The sequence below is a fragment of the Rhinatrema bivittatum genome, chromosome 7, assembly GCF_901001135.1.
Source record: "Rhinatrema bivittatum chromosome 7, aRhiBiv1.1, whole genome shotgun sequence".
Classification (NCBI taxonomy): domain Eukaryota; kingdom Metazoa; phylum Chordata; class Amphibia; order Gymnophiona; family Rhinatrematidae; genus Rhinatrema; species Rhinatrema bivittatum.
Window position 1 is genome coordinate 162,289,827 of NC_042621.1, and position 26,959 is coordinate 162,316,785.

General features: G+C 43.4%; 1 protein-coding gene across 2 annotated transcripts in view; it reads right to left on the reverse strand.

Moving 5' to 3' along the window:
• TSPAN14 (tetraspanin 14) overlaps nucleotides 1–26,959 on the reverse strand; it is a 132,792-nt gene continuing 105,833 nt past the window's right edge. For both annotated transcript variants that reach the window (XM_029609457.1, XM_029609456.1), the window contains exons 4-9: nucleotides 23,242–23,388; nucleotides 17,095–17,265; nucleotides 15,089–15,214; nucleotides 13,638–13,682; nucleotides 11,478–11,597; nucleotides 1–2,996 (exon numbers count right to left, since the gene is read on the reverse strand). In XM_029609457.1, the coding sequence (XP_029465317.1) occupies nucleotides 2,925–2,996; nucleotides 11,478–11,597; nucleotides 13,638–13,682; nucleotides 15,089–15,214; nucleotides 17,095–17,265; nucleotides 23,242–23,388 (681 nt within the window). In that variant the 3' untranslated portion in view covers nucleotides 1–2,924. The remainder of the gene's footprint in view (nucleotides 2,997–11,477; nucleotides 11,598–13,637; nucleotides 13,683–15,088; nucleotides 15,215–17,094; nucleotides 17,266–23,241; nucleotides 23,389–26,959) is intronic.

The window sequence follows — 26,959 nt, forward strand, 5'->3', positions numbered from 1 at the left end:
TTCAGTAATCAGAATGGAAATGTCACATCCGGGACTACATATGTTAAATAATACTGAAAGAGCAGCATTTTATGTTCTTCCTGTCTTTTTTTTTTTTTTTTTTTTATTGGTGCTGGATCAGAATCACTGCCTGACTGGCAGTGAACAAATCCTTTAAAAAGTGCGACACTTTATAAATGCACACCTCAATATCTAAATGGATTAGTAAATTGCAATGAAACAAAAAAGTTATATACCATATCAGAATTTTCAAACATCTTAATGCCCATCTTGTAAAATATGTTGGAAAGCAGTGATAAACACAATGAACTCTTCCAAAATGTTCCTAGCTGTTATCGTCTTTCATAGATAACAGTCATTCAACTCAAACCTTTTCACAGACAAAAACAGCAGGGTGTGGGGGGAGGAAGCATACAGGACACCTGCAAGCACTACTATCCCAAGATTGCTGGAAAATGCGTATACCACATAGCTTTTAATGCCAAACCTCTACAGGCAAAGAGAGTGGTCTCTCACTCAAGTCACTGAAACAAAAATAAAACAGCATAATAAATCTATCAGAACAATGGCAGCCTCTGGCACATTGTAAAACACAGGTTAGCCCAGTGGTTCAGTGGCTTTACTGTGCACTGCTGCACGGCAGGTCCCTTGCTTCGATCCCTGAGTTAGGTCTAATGCATCCCAGCTTGGCTGGAGCTGCTGACAAGGCAGCTTTCCCAGCCCCTGGTAGGGGAAGGGAAGAGTTGTGGTGCTCGAGTTGTGGTCCTCATTAAGGGTAAACACCCGGTGAGCAGAATTATAGCTCAAGATATAGGGTCCGAAGGAAGTTCTGATGCCCGGTTCTCAACTTCAGGACCGTTGCTACAATGGCTAGAACTAAGAAGAGTAGGAGGGTGGGTTGGGTGTATTAAAATAAGGGGGAAAAAAATCTGAGTAGTTGTGAATGAAAGCTCATGGCACCAAAACTCCCAGCCCTGGCTCTGACTAAACATGAAAAAAATCAAAAGAACTACTGGGTCACTGCAAAACAAAACCAGACCCCCACTTAAGAAAATCAAGAATGGACTATGCAGCAAAGCCAGGCATGAGGAGGTTTTCTCTTCTCCAGCAGATATTTCCTGTGTGGTAGCGGATCTCGACACAGCCAACATCCACAATGCGATCCTTGTCATGGCTGAACAGCTTCCATTAAACTTTCAGTTTCATAGCTGCAGCATTCTTTAGCCTTGGTCATAAAGGTTTGTGACCAAGAACTAGCAGCAGCAAGGTTCTTGATCACATATTTTGTTTTTTTTTTTAATTTAGGTTCACAACTCTGTGCCCTTTGGTACATCTTTGCATTTAAAATAGAGGTATCAATAAAACCATAATTCACTAATTTCTACTCATCCATATTCAACAATAAAGATTACATAATTGATCTTCTACTTTTCATCTGTATTTTGTAGGAAAAAAGGTGGATACATATTTAGTAGTTAAGAATAAAATGCCCAATATTACCTACCAAAATAATCTTGCATTTAAGAAGAGATTGGACCAACCTTTCAAAGTCTGACCATATACAAAACTGATTCATAGTGGTTACCTTTTAGTGACTACTGTAAGTATATAGAACAGAGTTCATGATGCATAAAAGCTCTGGGAATGTTATGCAGTTCTCTCTATATTGCACCATTGTGTTGCCACCAATTTTTTAATTTTTAACAAAATTAAGATACACAAAACTGCTTATTTTATTTGTAGGATAAAATAAACCCAGAATAATCAGAATGCATGAGGATGAAGATTAAAGACAGAACAGAGATGGTTCAGTATCTATTCCTTTGATGGATGAAGCCAGATGGTAGTTCTGTGTTTTACCATTTGGAGCTCTGTAGCCCAGTCAGGCACAAGTGGAAGTCACGGCTAGTGAAGGTGACAGATGGAAGTGCGCATTCAGCAGTACAGGTCCTCCATACTGTCTAGCATCTGGACTTTCTTAGCTTCTAATTCAAGTTATTCTTATCCTAATTCACTAATAAGTGGAACAGTAGTAAATAGTATAATACAGCAGAGTTATGAAAATAAATTGCTTTTACATAGAAAATTATACATAAACTACATCCAACAGGATTTAAGAAATGTGTTCTAAAGATTACAATAATGAAGGAAATCTCCTAGTATTCTTGAATTTAGATTCAATTGTTCAGCAGAGACTCTGTGTTGTCTTAAAAGCAGGTCATCTCCGTTGTCTCCCATGTATACAACTGTCAATCAGTATAAAGAGAAGAATTCAGACTTGTAAAACAGCAGATTAAATAAATTGCCAAAGATGACAGTCCGTAACTAGCCAAAAGGGAATTCCAAATCAGGATCACTGTTGAGACAGCTCTTGCTCCAATCACTAGGGCCACACTCCTGGCCACAACCAGAAAACTATTTGCTGGGCGTTCCCTCACCTTTCTGAACTGGTTTCTTACTTCTGAGCCCAAAAGATGGCAATGATTTCATTGAAAACACTGCATATACTTACAATGTACTTTAATAAAGGACTTACACCTAACGCAAAATCTGAATGCAGATCAATTATAAATTAGGATAATCAGGAGCTAAACAAATGACTCTTACACAAGCAAAACCCCCGAAGCTGATAATTTGTGAGAAACCATCAGTCCTTGTGTTCACGTAAGAGTTCACTAAGAAACTCCTTTATTACTGGGGTTCGCCAGCAGCAGCAGGAGGAGGTTGCACAGATTGGAATTAAAGAGTCCTAAGTGCTGTACTGGAGATATCCTAGATGGTCCCAGCTTGCAACAATACAGGACACCAAGAGATATTATTTTTAAATTGCGACGGAGTCCCAGGTGCATTTATTTTCAACTTGGAAATTAACCTGTGGCAGGAAAGATTCCTTTTATATAAAACTCAAGTCCATAATTTTATGTTCAAAAGTGGTAACCCGCTTTGACAGCATCAATATCAGAAATCAGAGTCCTGGCTAGGAAAATTCCAAAAATCTGAAACAAAACAAAAACATGAAACAAAGGTTAAAACAAATATGAGAAAGCCAGTCCCAAACAGCCTGGAATAAAACCCAGGTCCTTTCAGTGGGTAACTCTTTCATTCCTTGAGCAAATTATAAACAAAAGCACTGCAGACCTATTACTTTGTTTTCCTTCTCTCCAGGGACTACGAGTACTAGTGGAGAGTCAAAAAAATTACACTGAACAGTGGCAAGGGAACTGTTTCCTGTATTATTGGGTCACAGGTGGGATAACAAAGGAATATACTGGAGAACACCGGCATTTGAAGGACTGCTGGATGAAAAAGAATAAAGACAAAAGCCAGGCAGTGCAAGATAAAACAGGGGGAAAACATTTTAACCCTGTGATAGGTCTAGTCTGAAAACTACAAACAGACGATTTACTGTAGAGCAGAGGGATCGGCTATGCTTTTTATGTTTTCGATGGCTAACGCTGGACTCATAACTTCGAATCCTTTACATCTGATCATAAAAATATAACCATGTTCAAAGGACAACGTCCCACTAAAAACAGAATTGCTAGAAAACCTATGTTACATCATGATAAAGTAAGAGACATGGGTTTAGACCCCAGCAAAGTCAAGGACAAAAGGAATACAAGACAAGGTTAGAAGTAGCCACACAATATGCGTGCACCTTAACACCATGGGGAGACCAGCATTGACATCTGAAGCATTTCAGATTACTAGTGGAAAAGTTCTCTTTATATTTTGTGGATCAATACCAGACAGAAAGGAATGCAGGTAACGTGCAGATCAGTCCTTGCATTAAAAGCTTTCCTCAAATGAAGTCCCTCTTATTTAAGTTCCAAACACGTTTGCTCAAATTTATTTAAAGCTGACATGCAATACATTTCAAAATCATTTGTGAGCGTCAGAACACAGGCCTTGTTTGCCTCTCTCCAGAAATGAATCCGAAACCAAACCTGTTTTAGTTGCTTTCTAGCATAACTGAAGGAAGTTCTTTCAGACTCTTCTGGTCAAGACAACAAAACGAGGACTGTTTTATTGTAAATAAAGGCTGTACCTGTAGTACTCATTTTTAACCACAGATTAATTCGCTTCAACTTGCATGCTCAAAATTCAAGATGGCTGTTTATTCTGAAATGCCAAGACTTGAGTTCTAGGTTACTGGCAGCGGTACAGCAGGGGCTCCAGCTCATCCCACCAAAGGGGCAGGACATGCTCCAATCCTCATAGCTCAGTTGCTTCTATGACTGGCAGTAAATACTCCCGATCTACCCAGCAAGCTGTCTCACATTCTGAGTACTAGAGTAGTAAATATTTTCTCCCATTCTACTTTTTTTCAGAACCAAATATTAAAAATTCATTCCCATTTCAATTCGCTCTTCAAGGGAAACTTATCGTTCACAGACTCACTTTTATGTACCGGACTATTCCTGCATTTGAGTTCAGTGAAGAAAAGTTTTTGGCTTCAAATTACAGGATTATGAATTTTTTCGCAAATTGATTCTTATATTTCCTCTAAGAACATATTTAGTGTCAATAAGCCAGATTCCTGATAAAAATTAATTCTAATGAATCCAAACAGATTAAACAATAGATGGAAAGCTATTTTCCAAAATTAGTCAGTGCATGTAGGAAAAGTGATTTTGATAACCTGAGCCTTAACATTCTGGTGGCATCATACACCACTACAAGAATCTAAAAATACAATTGTCTTGTGGCTGAAGTTGACCAAAAAACTCCAGGTGGCAATAACCACAGCCTTCTGCCTCCTCACCTGTGCTGCCATCTGCCTAGGCGCAGGAACCTGAGGAGCTGCAAGGAAGGCTGACTGTATCCCTCCATGCCTGCCCCACTATAAGACTGCCTGCTTCCTCGCCCAACCTGATGAGCCATAGGAAGGCTGCTTCCCATCCTGCCTAGAGGCTAATGTCCAGCCCTTTCTGACCCGACAGAAGGTTGTGTCACTCCCTACCCAGAAGCTGCTGCACAGCTCACCCCGAGGCAGTAGGGGCTTGAAGGAGGACTGGATTAAGGTCTTTTTTTTTTTTTTTTTTTTAGGTAGGAGAGGGCAGCAATGTATGGGGACTGTGCAAGGAAGTACCTAGATTAAAACCTTTGGTGGGGAGGGGCGGAGGAGTATGTTCTAGTGGATGGGAACCTGAGGGAAGGAAACAAAAAAAAAAAATCCCAAACTTGCTGAATACCAAATATCTTAAATTTTTGGAGACCTAAACCACAAAGCCCCAGCCCCAGTTTCATCAGAATCCACTAATGGAAAAATTACTTAACTGATAATTTTGTTGTCCTTAGTGTAGACAGATGGACTCAGGACCAATGGGTTATGCTCCCCTGCCAGCAGATGGAGACAGAGTTAGATTTCAAAGCTGACATCACCCTAGATACATCCCTGCAGTGATCTCAACCCTTCAGTATTCTTTTCAAAAGCCATTGTGGACATACTATTGAAAAAACAATATAAAATATTAATAATGGATAACTGTAACTGTACTCAGTCATAAACACTGACCCCCCATTAATAATATAGATGCCCTGATCTAGGGACTTGATGATGGTTTACCGGTAATCTCTTGGAATAGATATCCACTCCACGGGCTAATCCTTGGCACCATTCTTGGGCAGCTGTGGGTAGGCTGTTGAGTCCATCTGTCTACACTAAGGAAAATAAAATGATCAGGTAAGTAATTTCTCCATTTCCTAGTGTGTAGCCAGATGGACTCAAGACCAATGAGATGAACAAAAGCTTCTCCTGATAGGGGTGGGAGGCTGCCCACGGTCCGATTAAGACTGTCCTTTTCAAGACTGAATCCTCTCAGGACTATACGTCCAGGCGATAGAACCTGGAGAAAGTGAGCAAGAAGGACCACATCGCCGCTCAGCAGATATTGACGGGAGACAGCAGTCTAGCTTCTGCCCATGAGACCGCCTGAGCCCCAGTGGAATGAGCTTTAACCTGAGAAGGTAATGGCTTTCCTGCCTCCAAATAGACTCCCGAGACCACCTCCATAATCCAGCGAGCTATGTAGCCCGCGAAGCTAGTTTATCCCGCTTTCTTCCATAGAGAAGGACAAAGAGACGGTCCATCTTTTCGACCGGTTCTGAAACTTCCAGATACTGCACCAAAAGTATACTGATATTCAAATGACGGAGGAGTCAGTATTCTTCCACATCCTTGTGCTTATCTAGGGATGGCAACGAAATGGACTGATTCAAATGAAACTCCAAGACTATCTTGGGTAAGAAGGATGGAACAGTACGAAGTTGTAATGCTCCTGGAGTCATCTGGAGGAATGGTTCCCGACATGACAATGCCTGTAGTTCAGAGATGTGACGTGCCGAGCATATAGCCACCAGGAACACAGTTTTCAAGGTTAATAAATGCAAGGAAAGATTGCGCAGCAGCTGAAAGGAGGGCCCTGCCAAAAATTCTAATACTAGATTAAGACTCCACAAGGGAACCGGCCACTGTAGGGGTGGCCGGAGGTGCTTCACCCCTTTCAGAAAATGGGCCACGTCCGGATGAGCCAACAGGCGGGTTCCGTTCACCTTGATCCTGAAACAGAAGAGAGCTGCTATCTGGATCTTCAAGGAGTTAAGGGTCAAGCCTTTACTCAAGCCATCCTGCAAAAAATTCCAGAATTAGTGGGATTTTGAACTCCCGAAGGGGGACACCTGCGTTCCTCGCCCAGGCCTCAAATACTCTCCAGACCCAAATATACGTTAGGGACATAGAGAACTTCCACATGTGGAGTAAAGTGACAATTACTGCCGCAGAATATCCTTGCTTCATCAGGCGAGCCCTCTCAAGGCCAAACCGTAAGACAGAATAGAGTTGGATCCTGGTGAAGGACTGGTCCCTGCTGTAGCAGATCCCTGTGTGGTGGGAGGCATAGGGGGGTCTCCACCAGGAGTGTCCGCATAGTACAGATGCCTGGGCCAATCTGGAGCTACTAGTAGGACTAATCCCCTGTGGTGCGCGATTCTGCAAATGACCCTGCCAGCAGGGGCCACAGAGGGAAGGCATATAGCAACTCTTCTTTCAGCCAGGTCTGAATGAGAGTGTTGATCCCCAGGGACCACAGATCTCTTCTGCAACTGAACAATTGGGGAACCTTCGCATTGTGAGATGCGGCCAGCAGGTCACTGGATGGGAGACCCCAGCGATCTACTATCTGCTGAAAGGCTTTGGCCAACAGCACTCACTCTCTTGGATCCAGACTCTCCCTGCTTAGAAAATCTGCTCTGATGTTGTCTTTTCCTGCAATGTGGGAGGCTGAGATCATCTGTAGATGTATTTCTGCCCAATTCCATAAGGAGATCTATTTCCTGTGACACTTGCTGGCTCTTGATTCCACCCTGGAGGTTGATGTGGGCTACCATTGTTGCGTTGTCCGACATTACATGGACCGCATGACCCTGGAGCCTGCAGCTGAATTGTAGACATGCCGATCTGACTGCCCGGGCTTCCAGGCAGTTGATGTTTCAGAGGGCCTCTTCCTCAGTCCAACAACCTTGGGCCGTCAGTTCCCACAGCGCAGCCCTAGAGGCTCACATCTGTTGTGAGGACCAGCGAGTTTGGAGAGGACAGGGGTACACCCCTGCTCAGATGAGCTTCCTGCAGTCACCACTGGAGCCATAAGCATAGTCCCATCTGTAAATGGAGGTGAATCGAATAGACTTGAGACTACGGGTTCCAAAATGACAGTAGTGAGCGTTGAAGTGATCGCATGTGTGCCCTCGCCCATGGCACTACCTCCAGAGTTGCCCCCATCAAACTGAAAACTTGGAGATAGTTCCTCACTGTCTGGCGTATTGTGCTAATGAACTGACACACTTGGGATATCAACTTCCATATCCATATGGTCGGAAGGAAGACCTTGCCCTGCTTGGTGTCGAACTGGACTCCCAGATATTCCAAGGACTGGGAGGGCTTGAGGCTGCTTTTGACAGGTTTTCAACCCGAGTTCCTGAAGCAAGGAGGTCACCCTGTTGATCTCCCAGATACTCTCTTCCACGGACTTGGCCCGGATCAACCAGTCGTCCAAGTATGGGTGCACCACGATTCCCTCTTTTCTCAATGCTGCCACTACGACCACCATAATCTTGGAGAATGTGCTGGGGGTGATGGCTAGGCCAAAGGGCAATGCCCGGAATTGATAATGGCGATCCAGTACCGCAAAGCGTAGGAAACGGTTTTCTTGATGGATTGGAATTTGTAGGTAGGCCTTGGATAGGTCCAAGGAGGTTAAGAATTCTCCTGATTGTACGGCCCTTATCATGGAGCATAGGGTTTCCATGTGGAAATGATTCACTCGTAGATGTCGGTTGATGCTCTTGAGATCCAGGATGGGGCGAAAGGAACCTTCCTTCTTGGGTATGATGAAATAGATGGAATAACGCCCCGCATTTTCCTGGGGCACAGGTACTGGGATTATAGCCCTCACCCTAAGGAGCCTTAAAAGAGTAGTCTCCAGTGTCTGCTTCTTGTGCTGGGAGTGGCCGAAGACATCATGAATATGTCCTGAGGAGTGCTGTGAAATTCCACTGCATATCCTTTTTGTATGACCGCCAGTACTCATTTGTCCGAAGTGATCTCGACCCACCTCTGGTAGAAGAGGGACAGTCGACCCCCTAGATCCTCATTCCAAGGGCAGGTCGGCAAAATTTCACTGGGGAGTTCTGGATGAACCTGAACCCGAGCCTGCCCCTCTCTTGGGCTGTCGACTATGGAAGGACTGAGACTTCCCAAAGGGCCGAGACCTCTGAAATGTCAAGTTTTTGTAGGGGCAAAAGCATTGGGAGCCCATGGATCGACACCTCATAGGCGAGGGGCGCTGTAAGTGCTTTCTCTAATCTCTGGTACTGGGAAACTGGAGATTCATCCCATTTACTGGCCAGCTTTTCCAATTCGCTTCCAAAAGGAAGTGATCCTTTAAAAGGCATTTTTGTAAGATTTGCCTTGGAGGTTGTATGTGCTGACCAATTCTGTAGCCATAGCTGTCTTCTGGCTGCCACCACTGAGCCACTTCTCCGGCCTAAGTATGGTCTAGATCCAAGCCCACATCAGCTAAAAAGGCGACAGCAGCGGGTTCCATAACTGCTCTGGAATTCACCCCCGAATCATCCACCTCCTGAGAGAGTTGTAGGCATGAACGAGCTATCAGGGCACAACAAAAAGCCATGTGTAAGGTCATTGCTACTGCGTCAAAGGCCTGTTTAAGGATGGACTATATCCATCTATCGTGCACATCCTTTAAGGCCATTCCTCCCCCATGGGATAGTTGTTCGCTTAGGGACGGCACAAACCAGCACATCCACTTTACAGAAACACAAATGCTCTCTCACTGCCGGATCCAGTGAGTATAGAGCTTCTAACTCTCATCCCCCTCTAAAACTTGTTTCTGGGGCATCCCATTCCAGGTCAATCAACTCTTGGATGGCTTCCAGTACTGGAAAGTAGCAAGAGGCTTTCCATAGGGAAATCAGAATGGGATTCTTCTTTGGTTCTGTCATAGAGTCCACCCCAGGAACTCCCAGCATCTTCAGTCTGGGAAACCAGATCCGGCAATTCATCTCTATGGAAAAACCATAACATGGTCCAATACAGTTCTAAACCAGGGGGAATTTCCCTATCTTCCAAGAAATCTGTATTCTCCTCTTCGTCTGTGTTGTCCAGGCCCCTGCCAGGGATACCCTTGGTGAAGTGAGGCATGCCTCAAAGTCTGCCAAAAGGAACGGGAGAGAGAGGACCTACCGGCTGAGGTTCCGTCTGGACAGGGCAAGTGAGCTAGCAGACTATGCCTGTACGAAGGCTTGAAGGCCCTGGAAAAATTCCACCCAAGAGAAGGCAACCGGGTCCATGCCTAGCCAAGGAGATACTAGGGTAGGTGCCACTGAATTTCCCTCTCCCATGGATGACCCATTCCCGGGGATACACAGATCTGGGGTACTTCAGTTAAGGCTGTGGCTAACCCATCCTCTGAATGGGAGGAACCGGGCTTAGCAAAGTCCGAGGAGGCCAACTCTCCCTGGGCTTCCTCACAATCCTGACATAAGTTGGAATCCAGGTGAGACTGTGAAGCCTTAATAACCCAAGCAGCTCAGAGAGAAAGGTGCTTATGTTTCTTGGCTGCCGGAGCCATTCGCGGCGGTAACTGTGTGTTTTGTCGGCTCGCACTTAAAATTTTATGCGCACAGATTTCGGGTGCCTAGGCAGGACGCAGCGAGGCGCAAGCACACACCCGGCTCTACCTGTATTCTGCACTTAGTAGGTTGTGTGCGTATGTATGCACACGACATTATGCGCACAGTGTGTGTGTATACAGAGCAGACGCACTACGCACACAGACGTTCTATGGAAGGCAATACGGCACACAAAATGATGCGTGTAAGATGGCGCCGCCGCGGCCTACCACACCTAAAGCAGGGCCTAGCCCACCGGGGGGGCCGCTCAACCCACTCGGAAGCCCACTTCCCCTTATCCCACTGGGATTGGGAATAACATCAGTACTGCGCACCGAGCAAGGAGACCGGAGGAAATCTTACCGAAATCCCTCTAAATGACTCAATCGGGAGATAAATCATCTTTTTTTTTTTTTTTAAACTTAGCCAGGCTCAGCATTCAGGTCTCTGGCTGCAGGGGAAGAGGGCTTTGGCCATCACTGCCGTGCTCGGCTTCCCACACCCGCTGCCTTTCTGCTGTTTAAGCAGAAATGTCCACACCAGAAACCAGCTACCGGACCAAGGCACACCTCTGAGGGATCTTGGAAATCTCCTCAGAAATTCTCAACTGGGGGAGGGTCCTTTAGGTATCACCGCAGGAGAGCAGGGCTCAATTTTTTCTGAAATTTAAATGTAGAATTTCTCCTTCCAAAAAGTACAACAATCCCCATAAGGAAAGGTATATCCACCATCTGCTGGAAACATAGAAATACTGAAGGGCTGAGGTCACTGCAGGGGTGTATCTAGGGTGGCGTCAGTTTTGAAATCTGACTCCTTCTCCATCTGCTGGCAGGGGAGCATAACCCATTCATTGGTCCTGAGTCCATCTGGCTACACATTAGGAAACTGTCATTAATAATCTACTTGCTGATCTTCGTTTACTAAGCAGGAATTGACCCTTTGTTGAACCGAACCAGCAAGTAACAGAACAATTTCTGGATGCTGTAAATGATCACCTTTTAGGAGTAACTAATACTGCATGTGCAGGAAGTGAATCAATTCTTCAGTTAGTCCTGCGACGTGCATAAGGCCTGGCTCAAGTGACAACTATAGATGAGCTGCTCTGTAGCTGTGACAGAGATTTGATGATGCAACAAGAAAATGAACAGATGCAAAAAACTAAACATATAAATGCAAATATCAATTTTTATTGGTTACAAAAAAAAAAAGTGGCTTGGAATCCAATTGGCACATAGAAATTTTCTGCCATGATGCAGTGTAAAACCAGGTTCCCACAGGATACTGACCTGTAATAAGGAGATTGCTATGAAAATGCCTGCAACAATGTAGATATTTCTAGGTAGCCATCCTTCAAGAGCGGGAATGCATCCTTTAGTATAAATTAAATTACTCCACTCAGAGACCTTCTACAAAAAAAAAATAAAAAATACATAAAGAAAACAAGCAAATTAATGATTGTTAGCTCAGCTCAGGTTTTGCACCCTAATTCTTTTTTTTTTTTTTTTTAATTAAATTTTCCCATAGCGCAACACACAATCTCCGATGGTGTGTTGTGTATATCATTATGAAGTACAATGTAACGTGATACTGTACAGTATAAAAGTTTGCCCTCATAAGAACTCATTCACAACAAAATCCCCCTTTCCACACCTTCCAACCCCCTCCCATTATCCTCTAACACCAACAAATATACAGGGTGGTAAGACAGAATCATCGGCATATCTCCTGTTCATGTCACATCATTCAATATCAAACTGCACGCCCTGTGCAGCAAGGGTCCAAATAAAAATTCCCAATTTTTAAAAATAACTTGTGTTTGCTAGATATATCAACATGTTTAATGCATTTCTCCAAACAAAAATCACCCATTAGCCACCATAGAGAAAAATCCCTATTGTTTTCTGGCTATAGCATCCTTCCAAACTGCAGGATGCACTCCTGTCACTGCCCAGTAGATTCTTACCAGAAATTATTTAAAGTAGCTTTTAAGCACAGCCGCCTACAAGCCATTTATTTCAAAGTGCCGGTGTATAGTTATATAGCAAAGTGCTTCTGCACCCGCAGATGAAGCAAATAAGTTAGAAAGGATGTGGTCTGTTCCGTAATTTGAGACAGCTGAGGAGTACTATACGTTCAGCTGTCCTCTAACTGCCTGCAGGGGGGCAGAGTAACATGGAGGAGATAAACAATTCTTGTACATACCAGCCTGAAATTACACCGAAAGTAACCTTCAAAGCAAGTCTAGAACTGCATGGCAACTTATGAAAGCATGTTTTATAACTCTATGACCTGTGTGCACCAGCTCCTGGGCTCCGTGTGGGAGAAAGGAACTTGCGGAGGGGGTTGGGTATCTCCACCCCACTCCTGCCACCTACAGTCCTCCGGGGCTCAGCCACCCGCTCCACCTTACCTTCGGCCGGCGGGTCTTCAGGAACACCCACCGGCAGCTTCCACTCTGGGGAACCTCACCGGCTTTGCTGCTTTCCACAGAGAGCAACAACTCCACCAGTACTTGTGTTTTCACTTTGTCTGCCTGCCCCTGCTGCTTTGCAACGATGGTGTCAGAATGGCCAAAGCAAAACCATAAGCACTTTTTTATTTAATAAAAAGCACGACAGATTATTGCCAGACCTTCAAATGGGTTTACTGAATTGCATTCAGGAACAGTCTGATGGACTAGGTTGAAATGCAGCCTTAACATACAGAAAGATGTATGAAAGGACTTGGTTTTTTATAACATTAAGGACGGAATTCTACATATAGGCCTTTTGAAAATCTCACATTTGTATGTGTAAAAGTATGATCGGAAGCAATTTCACTTGTATTTTTACATATACTTGAAAGAGGGGTACCTGGGGGGGGGAGTTAGGGTGGGGGGCACTGCACCTGATTCTTTCTTCACCAGCAACCCCTATGGAAGGGGTAAGTGATGGCCAGGAAGATCCCCAGCCCTGGAAGAGGGAGGGGAAGGTAGGAAGAGTCAGAGAGGCTAAATTTTGGGCCTGGCTCAGCCCAACTTCGTAGGCCTGGGCTCCACAGTTTTCTCTGAGAAGCAGGAAGGAGGCTGAAGAGCCCAGGGAGGCACCAGCTGGATTTGGGTGTTTTTCTTTTCCCCTTTTAAGTGTTTATTTTGGTTCTGGAAACTAATTGAACCTAAACAAGCATTAAAATGACCTAGAAAACAAAGAAGAAAAATCCCTGAAACCATAAAATGAACAAACAAATTTCTTTGGCCCACACATCCCTAATGTGTACCTTACTCAAGGAATTAAAAAAAACCAAACCCAACCCTGGTTTACAATAACCTACAAACTGAATCTTAGTTGAGAGACCTATTAGAAGAAAATATTCATAAAGCCATGCTGGTTGAGCTCACAACAATATTAGATACATAAAGACAGACAATTGTTAGAGAATATTACTAGTCGTAGTCAGAACCCACCCACCTTATTTCTGACATCATAGCCACATTGTGTGTTCACAACAGTTTGCTGCAAAGAAATGAAAAAAAAAAGGATTTATTTAATTGCACCTTTGCAATGTTCCAGCTGTCATTGCTATCTGCTACCCTTCCCCCTCCCCCTACACATCCAGAGATGGGTCCCAGTAATGGCAGCCGCCACTTCTTCTGGGCCGGCCTGGTGGAACCTGGGGTTGTTTTTTTTCTTGGTTCAGGTCTTCTGTTTCAAGTCCGCTAGGGCTCGGAATGCTGAAGCTGCAGCAGTCACGGCCTCTGCAGGGGAGGGAGTCAGTCACTGTGCAACGGCAGCGCCAAATGGCTGGACCGCAGGGGCTGCGACTGCAATGACTGGACTATGTCAAGTTGGGAGGTGATAAAAAAGAGGGGGAAAATCCCCTGGTAACTGCGTAATGAACAAGGGCTAGGATCTGATGGAGCTGGAAACGCAAAACAGGAGGAAACTGCCACATCAAAAAAAAAAAAAAAAGAAATAAAAGGGATTTGTCGACTGGATATTGAGCAATAAGTACTCTAACCTTTAAGTCTCACTTCTATTTTATAAATTAATAATTTTTTTTTTGGAACTGTTGTGGGGTACGTCTCTTTGGCAAGCAAAAGTAAGGGGCCATGAAAGGCACATTGCCTTGGTGAGTAACAGGCCATTCAATTATCTCCTAAAATATGTTTTATAATATCAGACCAGACCAAGCTCTGTTCCAAGGGACTTCATGAGGAAGCAAGTGGGGGAATGGAAATCACACAAATGTATTTAGAAAAAGCAAATGGAATAGTGGAGGAAATAGCAATTAGAAGGCTGTGTAAACAAGATCACTTTGCCTTTAATTGAGTAATTAGAGTTAACAGAACACCTGTACTAGGGCAATAAAAAGAAATTCAGTATCAAAAATTAAGAAAATGAAAGCTAACTGTGGGATTTGCCTGAAGATTTTCAAATGGCTGGGAGAAAGGCGTGGAAAAATGTTCATTTTACCTAAGCTGCAAAAAACATGTTAAGGGTTGGCATCAGTGGTAAACTGTATCTGTTGGGAATCAAGTTCAGCTGGGTTATTCCACAGGGACAAGGCCCCAGTGAATGACACAATGCCTAAATTCCTCCTAACAGGCCAATAGAATACATAAATAAATAGGAGATCTCCTAACCTCCAGCCCCACACGTGTTCTGCTGCCAGCAAAGGATCCTTAATGTGCACACAGCTCCATGCATACCAAAGTGACCTAGCCTAGTGCTAACCCCAACACATTCCGAATGTCTAACCCCGCTTTGATTACATGCAACCGAAACGCTACAGCGATATTTAGCTTCAATAAAGAAGAGACTCAGCATGCATCAGGAACGCAGAAAAGGGAAAAAAGATTGAGCTTATCGTAGCCAGGAAGCACATCCCTTAAACACTCAAATTTAGGAAAATTACTCACAGCTGGATCAGCAAGGCAACAGGAAAAGGGGACCCCACACTTCTCACGGCTGTTGTTTATTCCAGTGCAGTTAAAGTATTCATTAAGGTTCCAGTCATCCGGTCCCTGAGCACCACAGCACTGGTTCTGGAAAGAAATAACCATAAACCATGAGTATACAAAAATCCAGGCCTGCTTTTTCATATAAATCTATGCAAATTAACCAGTTTCTTTAAACAAATGCATCTCGTGAAAACCAGACTCGTTTGCAGCACTCAAGGAACTACTTTCTACCCCCTCATATTTCTCTTACAATAAATAACCACATGCTTACATACATACATACAAAGAACCTCTTCACAAGCAACACACGGATGGAGTAAAACCTGAGAAGACAGGATAGCGCATCATATGAAAAATGAACCATCTACCACGAAATACAGAACTTCTGGCTGGTAGAATCTGTCTGATCCAGCAGCAGCAGATGTGCTGAATGAATCTTGTACAAGGAATGCTGCTACCTTACAGGCCGATACAGTACAGTGCGCTCCAACAGAGCGCACTGTTAGCCTGCTCTTGGATGCGCGTTTTCCCTTACCTCTTATTCAGTAAGGGGAGGAAAACGCGCGTCCAACCCGTGGCACCTAATAGCGCCCTCAACATGCAAATGCATGTTGATGGCCCTATTAGGTATGCACGCGGGATACAGAAAGTAAAATGTGCAGCCAAGCCACACATTTTACTTTCAGAAATTAGCGCTGACCCAAAGGTCGGCACTAATTTCTTCCTGTGCCAGGAAAGTGCACAGAAAAGCAGTAAAAACTGCTTTTCTGTGCACCCTCCGACTTAATATCTTAGCGATATTAAGTCTGAGGTCCCGAAAAGTAAAAAAAGTAAAAATTAAAAAAAAATAAATTTGAATTTGGCCCGCAGCTGTCGGGCCGAAAACCGGACGCTCAATTTTGCCGGCGTCCGGTTTCCGAGCCCGTAGCTGTCAGCGGGCTCGAGAACCAACGCCGGCAAAATTGAGCGTCAGCTGTCAAACCCGCTGACAGCCGCCGTTCCTGTCAAAAAGGAGGCGTTAGGGACGCGTTAGTGTCCCTAGCGCCTCCTTTTACCCGGATCTACCACGTCACCTAATTTAAATAGAGAATCGCGCGCACCGGCGAAGGGCCGGTGCGTGCGCCAGGAGAGCGGGTGTTCGTCCGCTCTCCCACGGACTTTACTGTATCGGCTCGTTACTTTGCAGGAATTTTTTTGATAACATGTCTTTAATTAGTTTCCCTAATACGCATGTGAATTAGAATCAGGTTACTTTAGAAGAAGATGAGAAGGTGCAAATGCTTCAATACAGCTATGTAATTCAGAGTCAGGCACCTGATCCCAGAATGCAGTGAGTTTGTTGGTCTTCCAGAGAAAGTAACAGAAAAACACATTTACTTCATGTATACTTAAAGGCAAAGATGTGTATTGGAACCACCCTGGGGTTAATCTCTTTTTATTTTTCAATGCTTGTGCAAACCTGTTCCAGGCACAGAAACATTTCAGTAACCAAGAAGTCTCTAAAGGCAGTAGAGCTGGCTAGATGCTGCAAAATGTTTAGCTTTCCTGGACTCTGCTACTTCCTGTATGAATCTGATTTTACTCTATTTTCTCTTTTGTCCTGATATGTCTTGTGTGTCCACATTTATTTTTGGGAATAAAAGGGTGTGCAGCCTTTATGAAGGCTACATCTAGTCTGAAAAATCTCCTACTTACCTTTCAGCACTTCCGCTGTTTGTACTATATACTTTTCACACATCAGTCTGGTGCGTGCAGTGCCCAATTCACTTATTCCCCCACTTGTTACTTTTCTATTTTGTATTAAGAATAATCCAATAAAGCAGATTTATGATGTGAAACACTCTCCCTAAAACAAAATGGCGCGTATTTTTCCCCAATAATTTACTTTGATTTGGAGGGGAAAAAACCCTGAAAAACAAATGTAAACATGACTAAGGACTAAATATGGTATGTAAGAGTCTTACTGCTTTCTGTAAGGAGTCGACGAGGTTCTGCAGGTCAATGTCATCTCGATAAGCCTTTATGTTGTTCTCGAAGAATTCCTTAACCCTTTCTCTCACCCAGTCTTGGAACAGGAAAGCCAGCACGGCCACCGTCAGCTCCAGGAAAAATATAATCACTATGGCACCACAGAACTGTAGGAGGCAAAAGGACTTGGAATATAAGGGAAAGAACGCTGAAGGATAGTACATGATCATCTGGCATCATGCCCACAGCAATGTATATAGATCTATATTACAGCAGTAGGGCATAAGAAATGCTCTACCTGGTCTTTACAAAATGGCTGAGGAACTTCAGGCATTACACTTGCTCTGAGAGAAGCATGGTGCAGGGAACCTCTGGTAGGTACAATGTGTTAAAACCTTTTCATGCACATTAACATCATTAGGACGATTGGTCAAAGGCAAAACAAATTAAACTTGTTTTAAATAAATACAAATAAACTATTGATTAGGGGTGTGCATTCATTTGCAACGTATTGGCAGTCTGCAACGTATAGGGCCATATTCGTTGTATTCGTTGCGTCGCAAAACGTATCGCGATTCCCACGAATACAACAAATCTTCACCGAATTAATTGGCCGTCTAAAGGAGCAAATTTAAACAAAACCCCCACCCTCTTGACACCCACCCCCCCCCTAAAGACTTGCAAAAACTCCCTGGTGGTCCAGCGGGGGTCCGGGAACCATCAACTACACTCACTCTGTCGGCTGCTGGTATTCAAAATGGCGCCGATAGCCTTTGCCTTTACTATGTCACAGGGGCTACTGGTGCCATTGGCTGTCCCCTGTGACATAGTAAGGGCAAGGCTATCGGCGCCATTTTGATTACCGGCAGCCGACGGCCCAAGTGCAGGAGATCGCTCTCGGACCCCCGCTGGACCACCAGGGAGTTTTGGCAAGTCTTGGGGGGGTCAGGAGGGTGGGGGTTGTAGTTAATTAAATTTTAGCCGGGAAACGAATAAGAATGGAACGCATGAACGGATCGGGGGCCCCCCTTGCCGAATGCAACATATCTGCCCCAAGACGAATACGAATACCTAATGTAACGTATGCGGTCCCTCTGCACATCCCTACTATTGATACAACACAGAAATAGTATAATAGCATCAGTTTAAAATACAGTTACAAAATGTCAGTTTTATTAAGAGTTCTGCATGGCAAGACTATATAAAAATTACATTCTGGAAAATTTTAGATAAGATTTAAACAACTGTGGTAGAAATAGGATCACAAAATATGTTACCAGTGTCAGATACAATGTAATCAAGAAAAGCTTCCAATTACATAGTATTCATGGAAAATGTTGACATTTTGTATAGTGCCTGTATTTGCTGAGACCCCTTGTGTACATGAATGCTCTTATGGGTAGGCTGCCATGTTTGGCACTGTGCTTGTCTGTCAATCTCCAAGATTTGATGTTCTTCCACATCATGGTGCAGGGAACTTCTGGTAGGTACAATAATGTCCAGTATGTGTGGATTAGCTAGTAGATGGCTCTTGGTATCCATAAGGCTGGTGATGTATCGTAACTCAAGGTCTTTCACAAACTATTCCACCTCTTAATAGTAGGAAGAGTACAAGTGTAGGTCACTGTGCTCTCCTATTTATCTCTGCCCAGCCTCCTCTAGGCTGGTAGGAAGAAGAATCAGGGCATGAGGTTTACCACATGGACCTTGATGCTCCCCAGGTTGATTCTGATGCAGTTACAGACAAAGAAACTCCAGAGTACACTGGCAAGGTCAAAACTTCCCTTGCTCCTGTTTTTCATGGTCCATCTTGAAGTTCCAGATAAAGCAGAAAATTGCCCCGGTGACAGCTCTGACCTGTGCTCTTCCACACAATATAGCAGAGACACAACCTTGTTTCTGATCAAGACCCTCCATTGATGTCAGCTTTCTCAATCTCCATATTCCCAGCTTCTGGTTTACTTTCACTTCTCTCTCTCTTTCCAACACTTTCAGGGCTGCTCTGTATTCTGTGAACTATACCCCAAGACCTCATTCAAGCCTGTTCTGGTGGGTAAGTACAGCAGGTCCGGTGAAAACATAATAAATGACAGCAGATAAAGGCCAAAATGGCCAGTCTGCACAGCTGAGATTAGTCAACTTTGGGTAGATCCACAACCCAAATCCTAATCCCAACCCAACCTTAATCCTAAATTTATTTTTATCAACAACACATTCATGTACATATGTTATTTCCTATAACCTATTGTCATATCCTATAACCTTTTGTTCCATGTACTACTGTTATAATATGTTATAATTGTTTTTTTGGTTACCATGTTATAATGTAAAATAGGGCGGATTCCGCCCTATTCTCTTGGTTATCTGGAAACCGATGTGATATCTCGATTGAATGTCGGTATATAAAATAAATAAATAAATAAATAAACCCCTAACCAACTCCCCTTCCCTCACATCTTTTACCTAACCTCTCAACCCATTTCCTATCACTGTCCTCCACATCTGTCCCAAGCACACCCACCACATGTCCTCCACCACTTCCACTGGAAGGGTCATTTTAGACCATGTCATTTTCAACTTTGAGTCTTACAACCCAACACCCAGGGCCCCACACCCCTCCTATGTTTATTACCCAATTCTGTAATAATCCCCACTGCCACCAAGGTTAGTGAGGGCTGACGCAAATAAATGAATAAATAAATGAATAAATACATATAAAATTCCAGTTTCTCCAAGACAATTGCATTTTGGGTTTTAGCCATTGTCTCTCAATGCAGGTCACCTCTTGGAAGCCCAATGGTTTTGTATCACTGCTGTTTAAGGTTCTGTACAGGTTACCTCACCCAGTGCTTTCTTAGAGGCCTGATGCAATCCGATCACTGCTGTTTTGAATTGTAAATGCCGCTCTGTGCAGGTTATTTAAGTGATTCCTTGCCATTCTCATTGCCACTAGGGATCCTCTGTGCTTATCCCGTGGCTTTTTTGAATTCTGTTACAGTTTTTGTCTTCACTATCTCCTTCTGTAGGCCAATCCATGCAGTCACCACCTTTTCCCCTAAAGAAATGTTTTCAGATGTTGCTCTTGAGTCTGCTCCCTGGAGTCTCCTACCATTAGCTGGATAATTTTATTCAGGGATATTCAGTAGGATGTTTATACTGCTGAATACCTAGGATAACTTATCCAGCTAACTTTAGCCAGATTAGTAATCCATTTTATGCCTTTTGAATATTGGTCCCTAAATTTACATCTGAGCATTGATTATATTAGAAATAATGCTCTGTGGGAACAGTTCCCAACTAGTGTGCCACAGCAGAAATGCAAATGTACTGCCACTGGCAGAGAGAAGTGGGGGTGAGCCAACGCAGCTGCTGTTCATGGCAATTGTGCGTTTCCTCCATCCCCGTACCCTAAGCAGCCAGCCGCTATCAGTGAGAAGTGGGGTCAGGCCAGTGCTGCTGCTGGCAAAGTCCTCCTTTCCTTCATTCCCAGTCTCTTGCTTTATCCCCTCCAACCAGTAGGAGGAGTCAGAGAGCACTGTTCTTACTTGCTGCTATTGCCTCCTTTACAGATTTTCCTCTGCAATTGGAATTGTGAGGCCTCATGGTCTTGTGAGATCCACTGGTCTTGCATGGTTCCCCAATGCAGAGAGAAGCCCACAAAGGAGGGTAGGCAGGAGCAGCAAATCAGAAATACTGTTCGCTCACCTCCTGCTGAAGATGATTGTTCCAGGGGGATAGAGAAGAGATTACAGCACCAGTGGGGAAGACACTGTGCCATTGGAGGTGGGGGGAGATGATGATGGTAACTGAGGGGGGGTGAGAGAAGAAAGATTATTGAGAGAGTTGGAGGGGTAGAAGCTTGGGGGACAGAAGATGGTTGTGGCAGGGCAGCTAGAGAGAGAGAGAGAGAGAGAGATTACAGTGCTAGGAGGGGAAGGAAGATGATTGTGCCAAGGTGAGTGGAGGAGAATGGATCAGGGTTGGAAAAATGTGAATGCCTCCATCACTAATTGTGCTGGGAAAGACAGGAAAAGAGGAAGATGCCTGGAGGAGGAGAGAATCCATGCTTCTTGCATTCCAAATTATTCAATATAGAACAGAACCACTATAGAAATCCTGCAGCTCCTCCCAGTTATGCCCCCAGAATGTCCCTAACTTGACCGGCTACATTTTAGCTCTCTAACTTAGATTTAGCTGGATATCTGCCCAAATATTTAACTAGCCAATTAACATCTGAGTTAGCCAGTTAAAGGCTTTTGAATATGGACCTCCATATTTTATAAATATTGTTCCTCCCCTTGTTCTGACATTCACTTGGGCAACATTACTGAGATAATAACAGGGAACCAGGAATAACGGTCCCGATTCCCAAACCAGTCATTCAGTCTTTAGAGAACAAGTTACATCTACCAGGTGATCTGGAAGAACCAGAGAATGTAACTCTTAAAGACATTTGGAGAGTAGTCTCACGAACGGAGGCTGCTTTATCCCAGCCAGTCTCCCAACTATGTGATCATTCTATAAAAGCCTCAAAAAAGATTTTGGACTTGGAACGCAGAATAGCTGTGAGAGAGGGGCAAATGGCAAACATTAACCTAACCATTAATAATATACAATCTGTTTTTGCATCGAATATCAAAGATAGCTTATTTCTACATAACAGAATCGAGCAATTAGATAATGCCATGAGAAATAGAAACTTAAGGTTTGTGAATTTCTTGAAAACAAGATTATATAAGTGAAGTTTTACAAATTGCTCAAGATAAAGACATTACATTATTTAAACGTTATTACCTTCCGGAGTTTAAGCATATCCAGGGTCCTGAGGGGGGCTCTGAATTTAGTTTCTAATAATAGTCTTAATGTATCAAAGTTCCTTCAGGACTCTCAGGATATTATATCTAAAAGAGCTACCTTGTTGGTTACCTTTGCAACAGATATGGATAAGGATTTAATTTTCAAACAATATTTTAAATTTAAATCCATGGAATTTTGTGGTCAAAATGTTTTTGTCTACCCAGATGTGACCCGTGAAAAACAGTTTCGTAGAAAATTATTTCTTATAAGCAGCATACGATTTCCCTTGGTGCTATTTTTTTCCTTGTTTCCTTTTAAGTGTTTAGTAACTTACCAAGGGAAATTGTATGTGTTCCTTGATCTTTTGGAATGATAACTCTTCTGTGGCTATTACAGATTAAGTTACTTACAGGCCGATACAGTAAAGTCTGCGGGAGAGCAGGCGAATGCCTGCTCTCCCGGCGCGCACACCGGCCACTTGCCGGTGCGCGCGATTCAGTATTTAAATAAGGCCTGGCGGTAAAAACGGGCAAAAGGAGGCGCTAGGGATACTAGCACGTCCCTAGTGCCTCCTTTTGGCCCGGAGCAGCGGCTGTCAGCAGGTTTGACAGCTGACGCTCAATTAGCCGGCGGCGGTTCTAGAGCCCGCTGACAGCCACGGGCTTAGAAACCGGACAGTTGCGGGCCGAATTCAAATTTTTTTTTTTTCTTTTTAACTTTTTTTTACTCTTCGGGACCTCTGACTTAATATCGCCATGGTATTAAGTCGGAGGGTGCACAGAAAAGCAGTTTTTACTGCTTTTCTGTGCACTTTCCCGGTGCCAGAAGAAATTAGCACCTACCTTTGGGTAGGCGCTAATTTCTGAAAGTAAAATGTGTGGCTTGGCTGCACATTTTACTTTCTGAATCACGCGCGAATATCTAATAGGGCCCTCAACATGCATTTGCATGTTGAGGGCCCTATTAGGTTTGGCGGGTTGGACGTGCGTTTTCCGCCCCTTACTGAATAAGGGGTAAGGGAAAACGCGCGTCCAACGACAAGCTAACAGTGCGCTCCGTCAGAGCGCACTGTACTGTATCGGCCTGTTAGCAGGGTATAGTAGCCATTGCATGTAATTTACAGCTGCAATGGTTGATATTGCATTCTCTTTTTTAATACTTATTTTATCCCCCTAGAAGTGGGCTAGAATTATGTTACATTAATGGTAAATCCTACCAAGATCAATACCTCTTATTATATTTCCTTTTTAATGTTCAGAATACACCTTTTGTTGTTTATTCATGTATGAGATAAATAATCAATAAAGATATAATTAAAAAAAGAACCTTTCCCTAATCATACTTACAAACTTCAGCAAGCAGATGTTCTCCCGCAGTGCTCCTACACAGCCAGCGAACCCCAGTGTGAACATCACCACACCTACTACCAGGACGAGCCACACAGGATCAAACCCATGGAGACGGGTGACCTTTGTGATATCCGACAACACACCCTGGAAAGACAATGATAAGCAAAGAAACAGGAGGATGTGTCTGATTAGACATGGGTCTGCTTTCCTCGGCCTCCTCTTTTCCACTCACAAATCAGCACTCCTTAGTATACAAAATAGGGAGCTCACAGCAGTCATTCTACAGGCAGGCTTTTTTTTTTTTTAAACTTCTGTCCTCTGGGTCCTTGAAGTGTGACATACATTTTAAACAATGAAATAAACCTTCTACCATCTGCAGTCCTCCCTTGTGCTGACACTGTTGCACATGTTCGGCTGAGCCCTATTAGCAAAGATTTTAGCTACAGATCATGAAGAAAATATTCCTAACACAACTGTTAGCAGAATCCATTTCAATCTCATTTTGTATACTGTTTGGGGACTGTACACAATGTTTATAAAGTCAAAACTATTATAAGATGGAATAAAGGTTGATTTTTCCATGCCATGCAGCTAGATAGTTCCCTTCAGAAAGCAAAATATTCAGCTTAGGAATGCAAATCTCGGACCATTACAGATGATTGTTTATAACTATACTTTGTCATGAATAGGGCTCTTATCAGGATTAGTAAAATGGAAAAGCATGAGTTTACATATCTGCTTACTGGAACTCAAATCTAATTAGTCAATTTGGACTGTATCAGATTTTATATGGAGAGTGTGTCCTGCTTATATAAAAAAAACCTGGTACACCCGAATTGTCCAAAATGAAGCTTGCATTCTGAAAGCCAACCATTAACTATCCCGAATGTTAAGGAGGCGCATCTAGAGCAAACTTGCCATCGAGCCTTTTCTCAAGTAGCACCTGCTTTGCGGAATCTATTCCCTTAGAACTACATTTAATCGGCGACTATAAATGTTTTAGAAAGAGCTTGAAAGCTTTTTTGTTTAATGATGCTTTTAAATGAGATATTTTATGTGATGCTCTTATTATTGTTTTCAGATTGTAAGTATTGTTTTTATGAACTGCTGTGATCCACTTTGAAGTTTTTTTTGGTAATGATTGCGGAATTTAAGCATAAATAAATAAATAAGGGGTAGATTTAAAAAACCCGCATGCGCACTCATGGTCGCATGATTTTATAACATGCGCGCACATGGGGGGGGCAGACATCTGCAAAAATCGGACGGCAACGCATTGTCCGGCTTCCCCAGTTCCCTCCCAGTCTGTTCCAATTAAGGAGCGGACTGGGAGGGAACTTCCCTACCCCCTACCCGCCCCCTATCCCAATCCTCTGTACCCCTATTTTTTTTTTTAATTACCTTTTGCTGCTACAAAGGAGCAGTAGCGATTTGCGCGTGCCGGCAGGGTTCCGGCGCCTCCAGCCCCGCCCCACCCCCCGGACCGCCCCTTTGCTGAGGCCCGGCTCTTGTGTGCGTGGCGTGCATGAGGCAAGGCCTTGCGCGCAGGCCATTAAAAATCGGGCCTTAAATGCATAAGTGAATAGTTCTATATATCCTAGTTCTGCAATACAACACTAAAGTTGGAAGACGGATCACATGCTGCCCCCCCATGCATCGAGTGAGGCAGTCATAAGAACATAAGAACATGCCATACTGGGTCAGACCAAGGGTCCATCAAGCCCAGCATCCTGTTTCCAACAGTGGCCAATCCAGGCCATAAGAACCTGGCAAGTACCCAAACACTAAGTCTATTCCATGTTACCATTGCTAGTAATAGCAGTGGCTATTCTCTAAGTGAACTTAATAGCAGGTAATGGACTTCTCCTCCAAGAACTTATCCAATCCTTTTTTAAACACAGCTATACTAACTGCGCTAACCACATCCTCTGGCAACAAATTCCAGAGTTTAATTGTGCGTTGAGTAAAAAAGAACTTTCTCTGATTAGTTTTAATTGTGCCCCATGCTAACTTCATGGAGTGCCCCCTAGTCTTTCTACTATCCGAAAGAGTAAATAACCGATTCACATCTACCCGTTCTAGACCTCTCATGATTTTAAACACCTCTATCATATCAGATTCTGGTTGCTGTAGCAGAACTGTCCTGTGGGCTAATATCAGGATTCCCTCTTATTAATTTACAGGGTGCCCCATACGCCAATTGGGTTCAGGGTATAGGAAGGCACAGATAAAGCTGAACAGCAAATAAACTTCGCTAAACAACTGTAATAGAGTAGGATCACAGAAGCATTCAGTTAAGGAAGAAAGCCTCTGAGGAAGATCTGCGGTTCCAGAGTCGTTCCTCACCTGAATAAACTTGCAATTTAACAGACTGTATCAATCTGCAAAGAGCAAGGTCTGTTCAGCTCTCTACACTGCTCTAAAATGGGATATTCCCAAGCACACAATCTACTCTAAGGACGTCACCACAAGATGGCAGCAAAAGCCTGTATTTTTTTTTTTTTTTTTTTTTTAACAGTGGGGGGTGGATTTTCACCCATTTTCTGTGTCAAGGGTTGGGTATTAAGAATACAGTCTGAATTTAGCTGTTGGTAACCTGCAGAACTGAAGACTTGGATAATTCTGATGGCAGAGTTGTATAAAATTTCTAGAAGATCATTTTTACCCACTCACTTTACAGCAATTGTTTTTCTAAAACTATTTATAACCACAGAATACAGATACAGCACAACTATGCAGTAACTGCTCTACATCTAAAAGCAAAGAGCAGCAGGTGATGTGTATAACCTTCCCAGTCTGATAAAAAAATTAAAAAAAAAAAAGCTCAATGAGCTTCGATCAGCACGCCCGCAACTTCCCTTTGCAAATTATTCCATGAAAGCTTACTGCACACGATTTAAACCAGCTGATTTGTGTGCAGAATCTCTTTCTTGAAAAAAAGGCAGGCACAGTTCTGAAAATGCACAAGCAAGCATGTGTGAAAACCCCACCTACAAGAACATCTCTTCCAACTGCAGCTAAGCGCACGTCTATTCTGGCCTACATGTATCCTCCTACCTGCATATCGGGCAGGCATTTTTGTAAAGGGCGATTTCGGGAGGTAAGGTGCGGTTTTACTCATGGAAATGGCTTTGAAAATTACCTTCCTTTAGATACTCTGAGCAGTTAAAGAAAAATTAGGTGGCAAAACGGCTCAGCCTGCTTCATGCAGCCGAAGCGGCACGGGTTATTCCAGAAGGGGTTTTTTAAATAATTTACACCGGGCATGCATGCGGATGATGGGGAAAAGAGCGATTTCCGTTGTAGCAGTCTCTATCCAACTCGCAGAATCAGAAGTACAAGTGATCACGCAGCCCTTCCCCAATATACACACCTGCCATAGGTGGAGAATATGGGGGGGGGGGGGGGGGGGAATATGGTATAGGTTAAAAAAAAAAACCAAAAACTCAAGCCTGTCTTCTGAGTTTTTATATTTAAAAGAAAAAAAAAAAAAGGATTATGATCATCAAAGTTTGCAATGGTAAGATATTTGATTGTAGACTGCTGAAAAGATCCAACAAGTTTGGCTAAGAACGTTTTAATAATTCAATAGTGAAAAAAAGCTTTTTTTTTTTTTTTTTTTTTTAAGGGAGAGCTATGGAGAAAATTAATGAATTTTTGCGATTGGCTTTGCTCCAGGCAGTCCCTCATTGCTGAGGTCTGGGATACAGGTATC